The sequence below is a fragment of the Aythya ferina genome (assembly GCF_964211825.1).
Source record: "Aythya ferina genome assembly, chromosome: 30".
Lineage (NCBI taxonomy): Eukaryota > Metazoa > Chordata > Aves > Anseriformes > Anatidae > Aythya > Aythya ferina.
In genome coordinates, this window is record NC_140327.1 from 2171485 (window position 1) to 2189594 (window position 18110).

Consider the following 18110-nt stretch of genomic DNA (forward strand, 5'->3'; position numbering starts at 1 on the left):
GCCGCGCATGCGCAGAGCGCTCCCGCCGGCGGCTGAGGCGCCGTGAGGCGAGAAGGGGGCAGCGGGGGCGGCTCCGCCATGTTCCGCAACGGCCCCGCCGCCGCCGGCCGCCGCCTCCTGCCCGCCTGGCCCGGGGTCGCCTCCTCTTGGAGCCGGCCGGGCCCTCAGCGCCGCCGGTACCGGGCTAGGCCGCAGGTGAGGGGAGCGGAGGGGGCGGGGCGATGGGGAGCGGGTGGGGGAGGGGCGCTGCGCGAAAATGAGGGGGAAATATGCAGATTAAGGGGCGTGGTTATGTAAATGAGGTTTTATGCGGGCGTGGTTATGTAAATTTGGTTGTATGGGGGCGGGGTTGGGTGAGCGGAGTGGGCGGGGTTATGGAAATGAGGCTGTGAGGGCACTGTGTGGGGATGGGGGCGGGGTTATGCAAATTAGAAGGGATGGGCGGGGTTATGGAAATGAGGGGGTGGGGCTTGGTGGGCCCTATGGGGTAATTCCGGCCCCTAGGGGTGGATCCGGCTCCTATGGGGCCTCCTATGGGGCAGCCCCACCCCCTATGGGGCCCCCACACCCCCTATGGGGCCCCCCCCAGCTCCCTATGGGGCGGTTCTGGCCCCTATGGGGCGGCCCCGACCCCCATAGAGCAGCCCCAGTCCCCTATGGGTCACTTCCAGCCCCCTATGGGGCAGCTCTACCCCCCTATAGGGCTGTTTCACCCCCTATGGGGCAGACCCACACCCCTATAGGGCAGCCCCATACCCTGCTATAGGGCCAACCCCACACCCCTATGGGTAAGCCCCCCACCCTCCTATAGGGCCACCCCACAAGCTCTAGGGCTGCCCCACACCCCCATAGAGCCACCCCACATGCTCTAGGGCCACCCCACACCCCTATAGGGCCACCCCTACCCCTATAGAGCCAGCCCCACAAGCTCTAGAGCCACCCCACATGCTCTAGGGCCACCCCACACCCCTATAGGGCCAGCCCCACAAGCTTTAGGGCCACCCCCACATGCCCTAGACCCGCCCTACATGCTATAGGGCCACTCCTACCCCTATAGGGCCGGCCCCATACCCCCATAGGGCCACCCCACAAGCTCTAGGGCCACCCCACAAGCTCTAGAGCCACCCCACACCCCTATAGGGCCACCCCACATGCTATAGGGCCAGCCCCACGCTCTGTAGGGCCGGCCCCACAGCACCCCTCCCGCAGGACCTGCAGCGGGGCTGGCTGCTGCCTCTCCTCCCCCCGCCGCCGCCGCCCCCCCGGGCACCCCGATCCTACAACCCCCGAGCCCTGGCCCCACCGGAGGGCATGGCCGGAGCCATCACCACCGTGGACGGCCGCCGGGAGGACGACATCGCCGTGCGGGACGGCCCCATAACCACCTCCGACCCTATAACCACCTCCAGCCCCAGAAACACCTCCAGCCCTAAAAAAACCTCCGACCCTATAACCGCAACCGGCCCTATAACCACAACCGGCCCCATAACCACCTCAATCGGCCCCATAACGGCCGCCAGCCCCATAACCACTGCCGGCCCCATAACCGCCGCCGGCCCTATAAGCACTTCTGGCCCTATAAACGCCACGAGCTGCCCTCTAAGCGCCCCCCCCGGCCCTATAACGGGTGCTGGCCCTATAACCGGCGCCCTCCTGCTGCTGCGAGCCCCCCCGGCCCCATTACTCGCCCCCTCCGGCCCCCCCCGCCGCCCCCCCCCCAGTATGGAGGAGCACCTGGCCCTAATGCACGACAAGCTGCGGCACGAGGTAACCGGGGCGACCCCAAAAGCCCCCTTTTTGGGGGCGTTTTGGGGTCCCCTCGGGGTTGGGGGCGTACGGGGAGGGGTTTGGGGGGTGGTTATAGGCGCTGGGTGGCCCTATAAAGAAGGGGAGGGGGGTTTTGGGGGGGGTTGGGTGGCCCTATAAAGGGGGTGGGGTGGATTTGGGGTCCTGGGGGTCCCTATAAAGGGGACAGGGTGGTTTTGGGGTCCTGGGTGGCCCTATAAAGGGGATAGGGTGGGTTTTTGGGGGTCCTGGGTGGCCCTATAAAGGGGTTAGGGTGGTTTTGGGGTCCTGGTGGCCATATAAAGGGGATAGGGTGGGTTTTTGGGGGTCCTGGGTGGCCCTATAAAGGGGATGGGGTGGTTTGGGGGTGCTGGGTGGCCCTATAAAGGGGATGGGGTGGTTTTGGGGTCCTGGTGGCCATATAAAGGGGATAGGGTGGGTTTTTGGGGGTCCTGGGTGGCCCTATAAAGAGGATAGGGTGTTTTTTTGGGGTCCTGGGTGGTTTTGGGGGTGCTGGGTGGCCCTATAAAGGGGGTGGGGTGGTTTTGGGGTCCTGGGTGGCCCTATAAAAGGGATAGGGTGGGTTTTTGGGGTCCTGGGTGCCCATATAAGGGGGATAGGGTGGTTTTTGGGGGGATTCTGGGTGGCCCTATAAAGGGGACGGGGTGGTTTTGGGGTCCTGGGTGGCCCTATAAAGGGGGTGGGGTGGATTTGGGGTCCTGGGGGTCTCTATAAAGGGTTTCTCCCCATCCCATTTTCTCTTGCTGTCCCCATCCCCTTCCCTGCCCCTTTTCTGTCCCCTTTTTATGTCCCCATCCCCTTTTTGTCCCTTTTCTGTCCCTTTTCTGTCCCTTTTTGTCCCTTTCTGTCCCCTTTTCTGCCCCTTTTCGTCCCTTTTCTGCCCCTTTCTGTCCCTTTTCTATCCCTTTTCTGTCCTTTTTCTCTCCCCATCCCCTTTTTATCCCCTTTTTGCCCCTTTTCTGCCCTTTTTCACCCCTTTCTGTCCCTTTTTTTCCCCCAGCTCCCCAACTTCTTCCTCAAGATCCCCGACTACGCCCTCTACTCCCCGGACGTCGAATTCGTCAACCACCCCCTGCGCCTCCACACCCGGTGAGCCCCCCGGGGACCCCCCGGGCCCCCCATTTGGGGACCCCGACGGCCCCAAAAGTGACTTCCTGATGTCCCCGTGTCCCCACAGGGGCCGGGCCATGTACCAGGTGGCCGTCACCCTCTGTAGGGCCGCGGCTTGGGGTTATTTCGCCAGCCTTCGCCTGGAGGTGCTGGCCCTAACGCAGCACCCCGAGGACTGCAGCATCCGCGCCCGCTGGCGCCTCACCGGGCTCCCCTTCCACCTCTGCCTCCTGCGCTTCTACCGCCGCGACAAACGCGAGCTGCTGCGGTCAGCACCCCCCCTCTGTGACCCTATTGTCCCCTCTGTCCCCGTTGTCACCTCTTGGCCCCTTACGGCCCCCTTCGGACCCGTTTTAGGCTGTTTTGGGCCCCTTTGGCTCCATTTCGGGCCCCTTTTAGCCCCCTTTTAGCCCGTTTTGTTCCCTTTTAGCCCATTTTGGTCCCCCTTAGTCCCATTTTGTTCCCCTTTTGTCCCCATTTTGTTCCCCTTTGTCCCCATTGTCACCTCTTGTCCCCTTACGGCCCCCTTATGGCCCCCTTTGGCCCCGTTTTGGGCCCCTTTGGCTCCATTTCGGGCCCCTTTTAGCCCCCTTTTAGCCCATTTTGTTCCCTTTTAGCCCATTTTGTTCCTCTTTGTCCCCATTTTGTGCCCCTTTGTCCCCATTTTGTTCCCCTCTGTCCCCGTTGTCACCTCCTGGCCCCTTACGGCCCCCTTCGGACCCGTTTTAGGCTGTTTTGGGCCCCTTTGGCTCCATTTCGGGCCCCTTTTAGCCCCCTTTTAGCCCATTTTGTTCCCTTTTAGCCCATTTTGGTCCCCCTTAATCCCATTTTGTGCCCCTTTGTCCCCATTTTGTTCCCCTTTGTCCCCATTTTGTTCCCCTCTGTCCTCGTTGTCACCTCTTGGCCCCTTACGGCCCCATTCGGACCCGTTTTGGACCCGTTTTGGGCCCCTTCGGCTCCATTTCGGGCCCCTTTTAGCCCCCTTTTAGCCCATTTTGTTCCCTTTTAGCCCATTTTGTTCCCCTTTGTCCCCATTTTGTTCCCCTTTGTCCCCATTTTGTTCCCCCTTTGTCCCCATTTTGTTCCCCTCTGCCCCCATTGTCACCTCTTGGCCCCTTACGGCCCCATTCGGACCCGTTTTGGCCCCGTTTTGGCCCCGTTTTGGCCCCGTTTTGGGCCCCTTTGGCTTCATTTCGGGCCCCTTTTAGCCCATTTTGTTCCCCTTTGTCCCCATTTTGTTCCCCTTTGTCCCCGTTGTCACCTCTTGGCCCCTTACAGCCCCTTATGGCCCCCTTCGGACCCGTTTTGGCCCCATTTCGGGCCCCTTTTAGCCCCCTTTTAGCCCATTTTGTTCGCTTTTGTCCCCATTTTGTGCCCCTTTATCCCCATTTTGTTCCCCTCTGTCCCCGTTGTCACCTCTTGGCCCCTTACGGCCCCATTCGGACCCGTTTTGGCCCCGTTTTGGGCCCCTTTGGCTCCATTTCGGGCCCCTTTAGCCCCCTTTTAGCCCATTTTGTTCCCTTTTAGCCCATTTTGTTCCCCTTTGTCCCCATTTTGTTCCCCCTTGTCCCCATTTTGTTCCCCTCTGTCCCCGTTGTCACCTCTTGGCCCCTTATGGCCCCCTTTGTCCCCTTTTTGGCCCCTTCTGTTCCTCTTTCTCCCCATTTTGTTCCCCTTTCTCCCCCTTTTGTGCCCCTTCATCCCATTTTGGCCCCCTTTGGCCCATTTTGTCCCCCTTTAGCCCCGTTTTGGGCCCCTTTTATCCCCCTTTTAGCCCATTTTGTCCCCCTTTGCCCCCTTTTATCCCCCTTTTGTTCCCCTTCATCCCATTTTGCCCCCCTTTAGCCCCATTTTGTGCCCCTTTTATCTCCCTTTTAGCCCATTTTGGCCCCCTTTGTCCCATTTTTTCCCCTTTTGGCCCCATTTTGTTCCCCTTTTGCTCCCTTTTCCCCCCCTCTTGGCATTTCCCACCCCATCCCCGCTGCCCCCACGTCCCCACACCCCCAAAAAAACCCAGGACCGTGTCCCCTCTCCCCCTGGGACCCCAAAACCACCCCGTCCCCTTTATAGGGCCAGCCACGACCCCAAAACCTCACCCACCCCCTTGCCCCCATCCCCAATATCCCCAAACCCCCCCCCAACGTCCCCAAACCCCCCCCAACGTCCCCAAAACCCCCCTCAATGTCCCCAAACCCCCCACATTGAGACCCCAACCCCCTGCCCCCACCATCCCCGATATCCCCAAACACCCCAATGTCCCCAAATCGTCCCCAAATCCCCCCAAAACGTCCCCAAAATCCCCCCCCCCAGGTCCTACGACGCTTTCTCCACCTTCTTCCTCGACTCCCAGGGCCTCATCCGCTGCCACCGCGTGGACAAGGTAAGGGACGGTGACAAAAAGGGACACTAGGGGACGTCGCCGAGCCCCTCCTGTCCCCATTTTCCCCAATTTCCCTTTTTTTTCCCCCATTTTTGCCCCCTCCCCAAGCTGATGCCGGCCCCCCCGGCGGTGACGGAGGCCAAGAAGCTGCTGGTGGCCGCCGCCGTGGCGCTGGCGGTGGCCGAAGCGGGGTCGGGGCCGGCCCTAAACCTCGCCCTAAAACCCCCGGGACCTTCGGGACCCCCGGGAGCTGCATGAAAACCCCTTCCCGGGACCCCCCCCCGAAATAATTTAATGTACAGAATTAAAAAAAATATATATAATTACGGAAATTCACCCCAAAAACGGCACGGCGGAGGGAACAGCGAGCTTCAGGTCCCCTAAAACTCTATTAGGGGCTTCGGGATGGCCCCAAAACCCCCCTAATATCCCCAAAACCCCCCCTGGTGTCCCCAAAACCCCCCCCCGGTGTCCCAAAACCCCGTCTTGGGGGTTTTCAGCCCAATTCTTCGCGGGTTTTGCCCGTTTTTTTGGGCATTTTGCGGGCGCCGGCGTCCTCCAGCTCCTTGGCCTGGTAGTAATGGGGCGCCACCTCCAGCAGCCAGGCGCTGTCGATCTCGATCACCTTGGGGGGGGGACAAATAGGGTCGGGGGGGGACAAATAGGGTCAAAGGGGGGAGAAATAGGGTCAAAGGGGGGAGAAATAGGGTCAAAGGGGGGAGAAATAGGGTCGGGGGGGAGAAATAGGGTCAAGGAGGGGCAAATAGGGTCGAGGGGGGAGAAATAGGGTCAAGGGGGGGAGAAATAGGGTCGGGGGGGGAGAAATAGGGTCGGGGGGGGAGAAATAGGGTTGGGGGGGGCAAATAGGGTCGAGGGGGGGAGAAATAGGGTCAAGGGGGGGAGAAATAGGGTCGAGGGGGGACAAATAGGGTCGAGGGGGGACAAATAGGGTCGAGGGGGGACAAATAGGGTCGGGGGGGGAGAAATAGGGTCAAGGGGGGGAGAAATAGGGTCAAGGGGGGACAAATAGGGTCGAGGGGGGAGAAATAGGGTCGGGGGGGGAGAAATAGGGTCGGGGGGGGAGAAATAGGGTCAAAGGGGGGAGAAATAGGGTCGGGGGTGGAGAAATAGGGTCAAGGGGGGAGAAATAGGGTCAAGGGGGGAGAAATAGGGTCGGGGGGGTAGAAATAGGGTCAAAGGGGGGAGAAATAGGGTCGGGGGGGACAAATAGGGTCAAAGGGGGGAGAAATAGGGTCAAGGGGGGAGAAATAGGGTCGAGGGGGGAGAAATAGGGTCGAGGGGGACAAATAGGGTCGAGGGGGGACAAATAGGATTGGGGGGGACAAATAGGGTCAAGGAGGGGCCCCGATGCTGCCCCGCGACCCTAAACCCCCCCCAGGCCCTCCTCGTCCCCATAACCCCGTGGTTAGCCCCATACCCGCACCCCTCACCCCTTGGCACCATCCCCAGCCCCTTTTTTTCCCCCCATACCCCCATTTTTCCCCCTTTTTTCCCCCTTTTCCCCCCAAACCCCCATTTATTCCCCCCACACCCCATTTTTCCCTCTTTTTTCCCCCTTTTCCCCCCCACACCCCCATTTTTCCCCCAAATCCCCCATTTCTCCCCCTTTTCCCCCCACACACCCCATTTTTCCCCCTTTTTTCCCCCATTTTTCCCCCATTTTCCCCATTTTTCCCCCTTTCCCCCCCCCCACACCCCCTTTTTTCCTCCTTTTTCCCCCCTTTCCCCCCCCAAACCCCCATTTATTCCCCCCACACCCCATTTTTCCCCCTTTTTTCCCCCATTTTTCCCCCTTTCCCCCCCAAACCCCCATTTATTCCCCCCAAACCCCCATTTTTCCCCCTTTCCCCCTTTTTTCCCCCATTTTCCCCCCATTCTTCCCCCATTTCCCCCCCCAAACCCCCATTTTCCCCCCCTTTCCCCCCCCAAACCCCCATTTTCCCCCTTTTTCCCTCCTTTTCCCCCATTTCTCCCCCTTTTCCCCCCCATTTTTCCCCCTTTCCCCCCCCAAACCCCCATTTTCCCCCTTTTCCTCCCCCACACCCCCATTTTTCCTCCTTTTTTCCCCCCTTTCCCCCCCAAACCCCCATTTTTCCCCCCCAAACCCCCATTTTCCCCCCTTTCCCCCCCCCCACACCCCATTTCTCCCCCCTTTTCTCCCATTTTTCCCCCATTTCTCCCCCTTTTCCCCCCATTTCTCCCCCTTTCTCCCTTTTTTCCCCCATTTTCCCCCATTCTTCCCCCTTTCCCCCCCCCATACCCCCATTTTTCCCCCCCAAACCCCCATTTTCCCCCCCACACCCCCATTTCTCCCCCTTTTCCCCATTTTTCCCCCTTTTCCCCCCCACACACCCCATTTTTCCCCCATTTTCCCCCATTTTCCCCCCATTCTTCCCCCATTTTTCCCCCCCAAACCCCCATTTTTCCCCCTTTTCCCCCCCCCACATCCCATTTTCCCCCATTTCCCCCCCATTTCCCCCCATTTCTCCCCATTTCTCCCCATTTCCCCCCCCAAACCCCCATTTTCCCCCTTTTTTCCCCCATTTCCCCCCCATTTCCCCCCCATTTCCCCCCGTCCCCCCCCCACCTGCCGCATGAACTCCTTGGTGGTGAAGACGAGCTCGTGGTAGAGCACCCAGCGGGGCTGCTCCTCGAACAGGGAGCTGTTGGGGTGCACGAACACCGTCTGCTGGTGCTTCACCGTGCGGTACCCCCCCCGCGTCAGCCGCGCCGTGTGGTAGAAGAAGCCGGCGGTGATGGCCTGGGGGGGGGAAATGGGGAGGTTGGGGGGGGATATGGGGTCACCGGGGGGGATATGGGGGGCTTGGGGGGGGAATGGGGGGGAAATGGGGGTCCTGGGGGGAGAAATGGGGTCACCAGGGGGGAAATGGGGGGCTTGGGGGGGGAAATGGGGGTCCTGGGGGGGATATGGGGGTCCTGGGGGGGGAAATGGGGGGCTTGGGGGGAGAAATGGGGTCCTGGAGGGGGAAATGGGGAGGTTGGGGGGGGGAATTGGGGGTCAGAAGGGGGGGAAATGGGGGTCAGAAGGGGGGATATGGGGTGCTGGGGGGGGAAATTGGGGTCCCCGGGGGGGATATGGGGGTTCTGAGGAGGGAAATGGGGACCTTGGGGGGGGAAATGGGGTCCTGGGGGGGAAAATGGGGTCCTGGAGGGGGAAATAGGGAGGTTGGGGGGGGAATTGGGGTCCCCAGGGGGGAATTGGGGTCCTGAGAAACCTAGGAGGGGGAAAACGGGGGTCCTGAGGGGGAAACTGGGGTCCTGGGGGAGGAAATGGGGGGGCTTGGGGGAGAAATGGGGGTCAGAAGGGGGGGAAATGGGGTCCTGGGGGGGGAATGGGGGGGAAATGGGGGTCCTGGGGGGAGAAATGGGGTCACCAGGGGGGAAATGGGGGGCTTGGGGGGGAAAATGGGGTCCTGGAGGGGGAAATGGGGGTTCTGAGGGGGGAAATGGGGTCCTGGGGGACCCAGGAGGGGGGAAATGGGGGTCCTGAGGGGGAAACTGGGGTCCTGGGGGACCCAGGAGGAGGGAAATGGGGAGGTTGGGGGGGGAAATTGGGGTTCTGAGGGGGGAAATGGGGGGCTTGGGGGGGGAAATGGGGTCCCTGGGGGGGGAAATAGGGGGCTTGGGGGGGGGAATTGGGGTCCCCAGGGGGGATATGGGGTCACCAGGGGGGAAATGGGGTCCCAAGGGACCCAGGATGGGAAATGGGGGTCCCAAAGGGGGGAATTGGGGGTCCTGAGAGGGGAAATGGGGTCCTGAGGGACGCAGGAGGGGGAAAATGGGGTCGCTGGGTGGGTTTTTGGGGTCCCTGTGTGGGTTTTGGGGTCCCTTGGTGGGGTTTTAGGGTTTCTGGTTGGGTTTCTGGGGTCCCTGTGTAGGGTTTTGGGGTCCTTGGGTGGGTTTTGGAGTCTCTGGTTGGGTTTTTGAGGTCCTTAGGGTGGGGTTTTGGGATCCCTCGATAGGTTTTTGGGGTCCCTGGTTGGGCTTTTAGGGCTCCTTGTTGGTTTTTTGGGGTCCCTGGTTGGGGTTTAGGGCTCCTTGGTTGGGGTTTTTGGGTCCCTGGTTGGGGTTTTTGGGTCCCTGTGTGTGTTTCTGGGGTCCATGGTTGGGGTTTTAGGGTCCCTGTGTGGGTTTTTGGGTCCCTGCTTGGGTTTTTGGGTCCCTGTGTGTGTTTCTGGGGTCCCTGTGTAGGGTTTTGGGGTCCTTGGGTGGGTTTCAGTGTCCCTGGTTGGGTTTTAGGGGTCCCTGTGTGGGGTTTTGGGGTCTCTGGTTGGGCTTTTAGGGCTCCTTGTTGGTTTTTTGGGGTCCCTGGTTGGGTTTTTGGGGTCTCTGGTTGGGGTTTTAGGGTCCCTGTGTGGGGTTTTGGGGTCCCTGCGTGTGTTTCTGGGGTTTCCTGGGTGTTTTTGGGGAGTCCCTGCGTGTTTTTTGGAGTTTCCTTTGCGTTTTTTGGGCGTTTCCTTCGCGTTTTTCGCATTTTTTGTGCATTTCCTTCGCGGTTTTTTGCCTTTTTCGTGCGTTTCCAGCCCGTTTTTTCCTGTTTTTTTTTGGGGTTTCCCTTTCTTTTTTTTTTTTGGGGTGGGGGTCACCTTTCGGACGGCCACCAGGTCCCCGTTGCAGGAGGCGGGGGCGATCTCCACGCGCTCCATCAGCCCCTCCAGCTGCTCCCGCACGTCCCGCGCCCGCCGCAGCGACCGCGCCTGCACGAAGTGCTCGTAGCACCACTGCACAGAGTGACCGCTCGCCACCCACTGCGGGGACACCGGGGGACACGAGGGGACAGCAGGGGACAGCAGGGGTATGGGGACAGCAGGGGGTGTGGGGACAGTAAGGGGTGTGGGGGCAGTAAGGGGTATGGGGACAATAAGGGGGTATGGGGACAGGAGGGACATGGGGACATGGAGAGGGACAGGGGGACAGCAGGGGGACAGGAGGGGACAGGAGGGGACAGCAGGGGTATGGGGACAGTAAGGGGGTGTGGGGACAGTAAGGGGGTATGGGGACAATAAGGGATATGGGGACACAGGGACACGGAGGTGGACAGGGGGACATGGGGACACCAAGGGGTATGGGGACACCAGGGGATATGGGGACACAGGGACACAGAGAGGGACAGGGGGACACCAAGGGGTATGGGGACAATAAGGGATATGGGGACAGGAGGGACATGGGGACATGGAGAGGGACAGGGGGACAGGAGGGGGTGTGGGGACAGGGAGAGGGACAAAAGGATATGGGGACAATAAGGGGGTATGGGGACAATAAGGGATATGGGGACATGGAGAGGGACGTGGGGACAGCAAGGACATGGGGACAGGGAGAGGGACAGGGGGACAATAAGGGACAGGGAGAGGGACAAAGGGACACGGGGCCATGGGGACAACAAGGTACGGGACAGGGACATGGGGACAAGAGGAAGGGGATGGGGACAAAAAGGGACATGGGGACACGGGGAGAAGGACATGGGGACACAGGGAGAGGGACATGGGGACATGGGGACAAGGAGGGGACACAGACAGGACAGGGACAGGTCAGTACCGGGACCTGGATCCCCCACAACACCCCAAGCACCCGTCCCCATGTCCCCAGGACAGCCCGTTCCCACCCAGCGTGTCCCCAAATGTCCCCAAAGCATCCCCAGTGTCCCCAAGCGTCCCCAAAGCGTCTCCAAGTGCCCCCAAAGCGACCCCAAGCATCCCCAAAGCGTCCCTAAGTGTCCCCAAAGTGTCCCAAACCGTCCCCAAAGTGTCCCAAACCATCCCCAAAATGTCCCCAAAGTGTCCCCAAGCCCCCCCACGTGTTCCTAAGTGTCCCCAAAGCATCCCAAAGCGTCCCCAGTGTCCCCAAGTGCCCCCAAAGTGTCCTCAAGCATCCCCAAAATGTCCCCATAGTGTCCCCAAAGCATCCCAAATCACCCCCAGTGTCCCTGAAGTGTGCCCAAGCATCCCTAAAATGTCCCCAAAGCATCCCCAGTGTCCCCAAAGCGTCCCAAAGTGTCTCCAAACATCCCCAAGCATCCCAAAATGTCCCCAAATCATCCCCAAAATGTCCCCAAACATCCCCCAAGCATCCCCAGTGTCCCTAAAGTGTCCCCAAACATCCCCAAATCATCCCCAAAATGTCCCCAAGCATCCCCAAAGCGTCCCCAAACATCCCCAAAGTGTCCCCAAAGCATCCCAAAGTGTCCCCAAGCATCCCCAAAGTGTCCCCAAGCATCCCCAGTGTCCCCAAAACATCCCAAAGTGTCCCCAAGCATCCCCAAACATCCCCAAAATGTCCCCAAATCATCCCCAAACATCCCCAAACATCCCCAAAATGTCCCCAAACATCCCCAGTGTCCCCAAGCGTCCCCGAAATGTCCCCAAGCATCCCCAGTGTCCCTAAAGTGTCCCCAAACATCCCCAAATCATCCCCAAAGTGTCCCCAAGCATCCCCAAAGTGTCCCCAAACATCCCCAAAGTGTCCCCAAGCATCCCCAGTGTCCCCAAGCGTCCCCAAAATGTCCCCAAGCATCCCCAGTGTCCCTAAAGTGTCCCCAAACGTCCCCAAAATGTCCTCATGCGTCCCCAAACATCCCCAAACATCCCCAAATCATCCCCAAACATCCCCAAATCATCCCCAAATCATCCCCAAACATCCCCAAACGTCCCCAAATCATCCCCAAATGTCCCCAAAGTGTCCCCAAGCATCCCCAGTGTCCCCAAAACATCCCAAAGTGTCCCCAAGCATCCCCAGTGTCCCCAAAACATCCCAAAGTGTCCCCAAGCATCCCCAGTGTCCCCAAAACATCCCAAAGTGTCCCCAAGCATCCCCAAACATCCCCAAAATGTCCCCAAATCATCCCCAAACGTCCCCAAATCATCCCCAAGCATCCCCAAATCATCCCCAAACGTCCCCCAAACGTCCCCAAACGTCCCCAACGCCCCCCCAGCGCCCCCCGTGCCTGGTTGTAGACGTTGAGCAGCACGAGGTGGTCGCCGCCGGGCACGTGGAAGCCGACGCGGGCGCTGTCGGCGTGCAGCACCTTGTCCTTGGGCCGGTAGAAGACGGCGTTGTTCACCGACAGCATGGCCGCCACCGTCAGCACCTCCTCCGTGCACCCGTACCTGCGTGGGGACAGTGCCACGACACCTTGGGGACAGTCCTGGGTGACCCCAGAACACGGGGATGGCGCCGGGGGACCTTGGGGACAGCCCTGGGGCACTTTGGGGACAGCCCCGGGGCACCCCAGAACACGGGGACAGCGCCAGGGCACCTTGGGGACAGCCCTGGGTGACCCCATAACATGGGGACGGCACTAGGACACCTTGGGGACAGCCCTGGGACACTTTGGGGACACTCCTGGGTGACCCCAGAACACGGGGATGGCGCCGGGGGACCTTGGGGACAGCCCTGGGGCACTTTGGGGACAGCCCCGGGGCACCCCATGGCACAGGGACAGCGCCGGGGGACCTTGGGGACAGTCCTGGGGCACTTTGGGGACAGTCCTGGGGCACCCCAGAACACGGGGACAGCGCCAGGGCACCTTGGGGACAGCCCTGGGTGACCCTATAACATGGGGGTGGCACCATGGCACCTTGGGGACAGCCTCAGGGCACTTTGGGGACAGTCCTGGGGCACCCCATAACATGGGGACGGCGCTGGGGGACCTTGGGGACAGCCCTGAGACACTTTGGGGACACTCCTGGGTGACCCCAGAACACGGGGACAGCGCCAGGGTAACTTGGGGACAGTCCTGGGACACTTTGGGGACAGTCCTGGAGCACCCCATGGTGTGGGGATGGCACCAGGGGACCTTGGGGACAGCCCTGGGGCACCCCATAACACGGGGACGGTGCCAGGGCACTTTGGGGACACTCCTGGGTGACCCCATAACACGGGGACAGTGCCGGGGCACTTTGGGGACAGCCCTGGGACACCTTGGGGACACTCCTGGGGCACCCCGTAACATGGGGACACCATCATGTCACCCTAGGAATGGCACCGGGGTACCCTGGGGACACCCTAGGGACATCTGGGGACACCCCAGGGACACCTGGGGACATTTGGGGACACCCCAGGGACACCTGGGGACACCCCGGGGACATTTGGGGACACCCAGGGACACCCTGGGGACACCTGGGGACATCTGGGGACATTTTGGGGACATTTGGGGACATTTTGGGGACATTTGGGGACACTCACTGCTCCGAGGCCAGGATCATCTTGGCCAGCATGGGCTCCACGGGCAGCTCCGCCATGCGCCGGCCCAGCTGGGGACAGCGCGGGGACAGCGTCAGGGCACCAGTGCTCCCAGTTACCCCGCCCCAGTGCTCCCAGTAAGCCCCCCCCAGCGCCCCCAGTTCCTCCCAGTGCTCCCAGTACCGTGGTGAGCTCACCCGTGAGGTCCAACACCAGCAAAACGGTTCCTCCCAGTGCTCCCAGTACCATCCCAGTGCTCCCAGTACCACAGTGAGCTCACCCACGGGGTCCAGTACCACCACCCCAGTGCCTCCCAGTCCTCCCAGTCCCTCCCAGTCCCTCCCAGTGCTCCCAGTACCACAGTGAGCTCACCCATAGGATCCACCACCACCATCCCAGTCCCTCCCAGTGCCTCCCAGTCCCTCCCAGTGCTCCCAGTACCATGGTGAGCTCACACATGAGGTCCACCATGACCATCCCAGTCCCTCCCAGTGCTCCCAGTACCAACACAACCTCATCCATGGTGTCCAACCCCACCACCCCAGTCCCTCCCAGTCCTCCCAGTGCCTCCCAGTCCCTCCCAGTGCTCCCAGTACCATGGTGAGCTCACACATGAGGTCCACCATGACCATCCCAGTCCCTCCCAGTGCTCCCAGTACCAACACAACCTCATCCATGGTGTCCAACCCCACCACCCCAGTCCCTCCCAGTCCTCCCAGTGCCTCCCAGTCCCTCCCAGTGCTCCCAGTACCATGGTGAGCTCACACATGAGGTCCACCATGACCATCCCAGTCCCTCCCAGTCCCTCCCAGTGCTCCCAGTACCAACGTAACCCCATCCATGGTGTCCAACCCCACCACCCCAGTCCCTCCCAGTCCCTCCCAGTCCCTCCCAGTGCTCCCAGTACCAACACAACCCCATCCATGGTGTCCAACCCCACCACCCCAGTCCCTCCCAGTTCTCCCAGTCCCTCCCAGTCCCTCCCAGTGCTCCCAGTACCACAGTGAGCTCATCCATAGGATCCACCACCACCATCCCAGTCCCTCCCAGTGCCTCCCAGTCCCTCCCAGTGCTCCCAGTACCATGGTGAGCTCACACATGAGGTCCACCATGACCATCCCAGTCCCTCCCAGTGCCTCCCAGTCCCTCCCAGTGCTCCCAGTACCAACGTAACCCCATCCATGGTGTCCAACCCCACCACCCCAGTCCCTCCCAGTCCCTCCCAGTCCCTCCCAGTGCTCCCAGTACCCACACAACCCCATCCATGGTGTCCAGCACCACCCCCCCAGTCCCTCCCAGTGCCTCCCAGTGCCTCCCAGTCCCTCCCAGTGCTCCCAGTACCGTGGTGAGCTCGCCCAGGTGGTTGAGGGCTCCCAGTGCGTAGAGCTGCTCCAGCGCCAGCACCAGCGTCTCGTGGGGGGGGGGGTCCAGGAAGTCGAAGTGGATCAGGTCGTTGATGCCTGGGGACGGGGACGGCGCCCGCTGCCACCCCAAAACGTCCCCCAAGACCCCCGCGGGGGTCCCCGTCCCCAAATGGCCCTGTCCCCAAATGGCCCCGTCCCCAAATGTCCCCCCCCCCCCGCCCCGAGATGCTCCGAGGTCCGCCCCGTCCCCAAATGGCCCCTAAAAGTGCCCAAGATGCCCCAAAGCCCCCCCGAGAGGTCTCCTAAAAACCCTAATGGCCCCTAGGATGCCCCAAAGCCCCCCTAGATGCCCTAAAGCCCCCCGAGATGCCCTAAAGCCCCCCTAGATGCCTCCTAAAAACCCTAATGGACTCTAGGATGTCCCAAAGCCCCCTGAGATGCCCCAATGCTCCCCAAAATGCATCCTAAGACACCCTGATGGCCCTTAGGATACCCCAAAACCCCCCAAGATGCCCCAAAGCCCCCCTAGATGCCTCCTGAGCCACCCTAATAGCCTCTAGGATGGCCCTAAGACCCCCGAGATGCCCCAAAGCCCCCCTAGATGCCTCCTAAAATACCCTAATGGTCCTTAGGATACCCTAAAGCCCCCCAAGATGTCTCTTGAGATACCCCAATGTCCCTTAGGGTGCCCCAAAACCCCCTGAGATGCCCCAATGTCCCCCAAGATGCCTCCTGAGATACCCCAATGGCCCTTAGGATGCCCCAAAACCCCCCCAGATGCCTCCTAAGACACCCTGATGCCCCCTAAGATGCCATAAAACCCCCTGAGATGCCCCAATGCCCCCCAAAATGCCTCCTAAGACGCCCTGATGGCCTCTAGGATGCCCCAAAACCCCCTGAGATGCCCTAAAGCCCCCCTAGATGCCTCCTAAGATGCCATAAAACCCCCCCGAGATGCCCCAAAGCCCCCCTAGATGCCTCCTGAAATACCCTAATGGCCCTTAGGATGCCCCAAAGACCCCCTTAGATGCCCCAAAGCCCCCTGAGATACCTCCTAAGACACCCCGACAACCCTTAGGATGCCATAAACCCCCCCGAGATGCCCCAAAAGCCCCCCAGGACGTCCCTTTGGGTCCCCAAATCCCTTTCCCCTGCCCTCACCCAGGCTCTTAAGCAGCAGGACGAGGGCCCCGAGGTCGGCGCGTTGGATTTCGGGCACGGAGGTCTCCTCCAGCTCGTGCTGGAAGGCCCAGGCCGTGTAGAGGCGGAAACATTTCCCCGGGGCCACCCGGCCCGCGCGCCCCGCGCGCTGGTTCGCCGAGGCCTGGGGACAAGGGCACCCGGTGTCACCCACTGGGGACACTGGGGACACTGGGGGGACACTGGGGAAGAGGGGACGCCAAGGGATAGGGGATGCCAGGGGACAGCAGGATGTAAGGATATGGGGAATAAAGGGTGTGGGGACGTGGGGTGTAAGGATTTGGGGACATGGGGACGCAGCAGGCATGGGGACATGGGGACCAAGGGGTGTGGGGACGTTGGGGACTTGGGGGTGAAAGGGATGAGGGATTTGGGGACATGGGGACCAAGGGACATGGGGATAAGGGGACTAAGGGATGTGGGGATATGGGGACATGGGGACACTGGGGACATGGGTACGAGGTCCATGGGGCCATGGGGATGGGGTCCATGGGGACATAGGAATGAGGGCCATGGGGACATGGGGACAAGGTCCATGGGGACATAGGGATGAGGTCCATGGGGACATGGGGACAAGGGCCATGGGGACATAGGAACGAAGGCCACGGGGACCTGGGGACAAGGGGACAAGGTCCATGGGGACATAGGGACAAGGTCCATGGGGCCATGGGGACGAGGTCCATGGGGACACAGGGATGAGGTCCATGGGGACGGGGTCCTACGGGCCACGGGGACGGGGTCCTAGGGGACATGGGGACAGAGTCCATGGGGACACGGGAACACGGGGACGAGGACCATGGGGACAAAGCAACGAGGGCCACAGGGCCATGGGGACGAGGTCCATGGGGACACGGGGACGAGGTCCATGGGGACGGGGTCCTACAGGCCACAGGGACGGGGTCCTAGGGGCCACGGGGACGGGGTCCTACGGGCCACGGGGACGGGGTCCTAGGGGACACGGGGCCGGGGTCCTAGGGGACATGGGGACGGGGTCCATGGGGACACGGGGCCGGGGTCCATGGGGCCATGGGGACGAGATCCATGGGGCCACGGCAACGAGGTCCATGGGGCCATGGCGACGAGGTCCATGGGGACGGGGTCCTAGGGGACACGGGGCCGGGGTCCTAGGGGCCACGGGGACAGGGTCCTAGGGGACATGGGGACAGGGTCCATGGGGACACGAGAACACGGGGACGAGGACCATGGGGCCATGGGGACGAGGTCCATGGGGACACGGGGACAAGGTCCGTGGGGATGGGGTCCTACGGGCCACGGGGACGGGGTCCTAGGGGACATGGGGACGGGGTCCTAGGGGACATGGGGACAGGGTCCATGGGGACATGGGGACCCTACCCGCGAGCAGGGGGTGACGACGAGGGACTCCATGCCGGTGCGGGCGCTGTAGCTCTTCTGCTTGCAGAAGCCGGGGTCCAGCACGTAGACGATGCCGTCAATGGTCACCGACGTCTCCGCGATGTTGGTGGCCACCACCACCTGGGGGCGGGCACCTCCTGGGACACGCCCACCGAGGGACACGCCCCCCCTGTTGGCCCCGCCCCCCTTCGGCCCCGCCCCGTTGAGCTCCGCCCCTCTGGACCCCACCCAAACGACCCCCGGGAGTCCCATCCCCGTGTCCCGCCCTCTGAAGCTCCACCCCCACTGACTCCGCCCCTTGGACACACCCCATTAGGCTCCACCCCCTTGGAGCCCCACCCCATTAGGCTCCACCCCCCCTTGGAACCCCACCCCATTAGGCTCCACCCCCATGACCACACCCTATTAGGCTCCACCCCCATCAGACTCCACCCTATTTGGCTCCACGCCCTTGGAGCCCCACCCTATTAGGCCCCACCCCCCTTGGAACTCCACCCTATTAGGCTCCACCCCCATGACCACACCCTATTAGGCTCCACCTCCTTGGAGCCCCACCCTATTAGGCTCCACCCCCAACAAGACCCTGCCCTATTAGACTCCACCCCTCTGACCCCACCCTATTAGGCTCCACCCCCTCAGACCACACCCCATTAATC

General features: G+C 61.6%; 2 protein-coding genes across 2 annotated transcripts in view; one reads left to right on the forward strand and one right to left on the reverse strand.

The window, feature by feature from the left end:
* Window positions 1-5628, forward strand: LOC311425397 (uncharacterized protein C6orf136 homolog). The gene is made up of 6 exons (XM_084501263.1): window positions 1-195; window positions 1210-1767; window positions 2807-2895; window positions 2984-3184; window positions 5227-5296; window positions 5405-5628. The coding sequence occupies exons 1-6, from the start codon at window positions 79-81 to the stop codon at window positions 5552-5554; spliced, it is 1185 nt and encodes a 394-aa protein (XP_084357389.1). The 5' UTR covers window positions 1-78; the 3' UTR covers window positions 5555-5628.
* Window positions 5601-18110, reverse strand: part of DHX16 (DEAH-box helicase 16) — a 26650-nt gene continuing 14140 nt past the window's right edge. Inside the window, exons 13-20 of the mRNA XM_084501262.1 lie at window positions 17434-17574; window positions 16042-16204; window positions 14858-14976; window positions 13520-13587; window positions 12279-12441; window positions 9925-10086; window positions 7905-8078; window positions 5601-5921 (exon numbers count right to left, since the gene is read on the reverse strand). Coding sequence (XP_084357388.1) covers window positions 5793-5921; window positions 7905-8078; window positions 9925-10086; window positions 12279-12441; window positions 13520-13587; window positions 14858-14976; window positions 16042-16204; window positions 17434-17574 — 1119 coding nt within the window. The 3' untranslated portion in view covers window positions 5601-5792. The remainder of the gene's footprint in view (window positions 5922-7904; window positions 8079-9924; window positions 10087-12278; window positions 12442-13519; window positions 13588-14857; window positions 14977-16041; window positions 16205-17433; window positions 17575-18110) is intronic.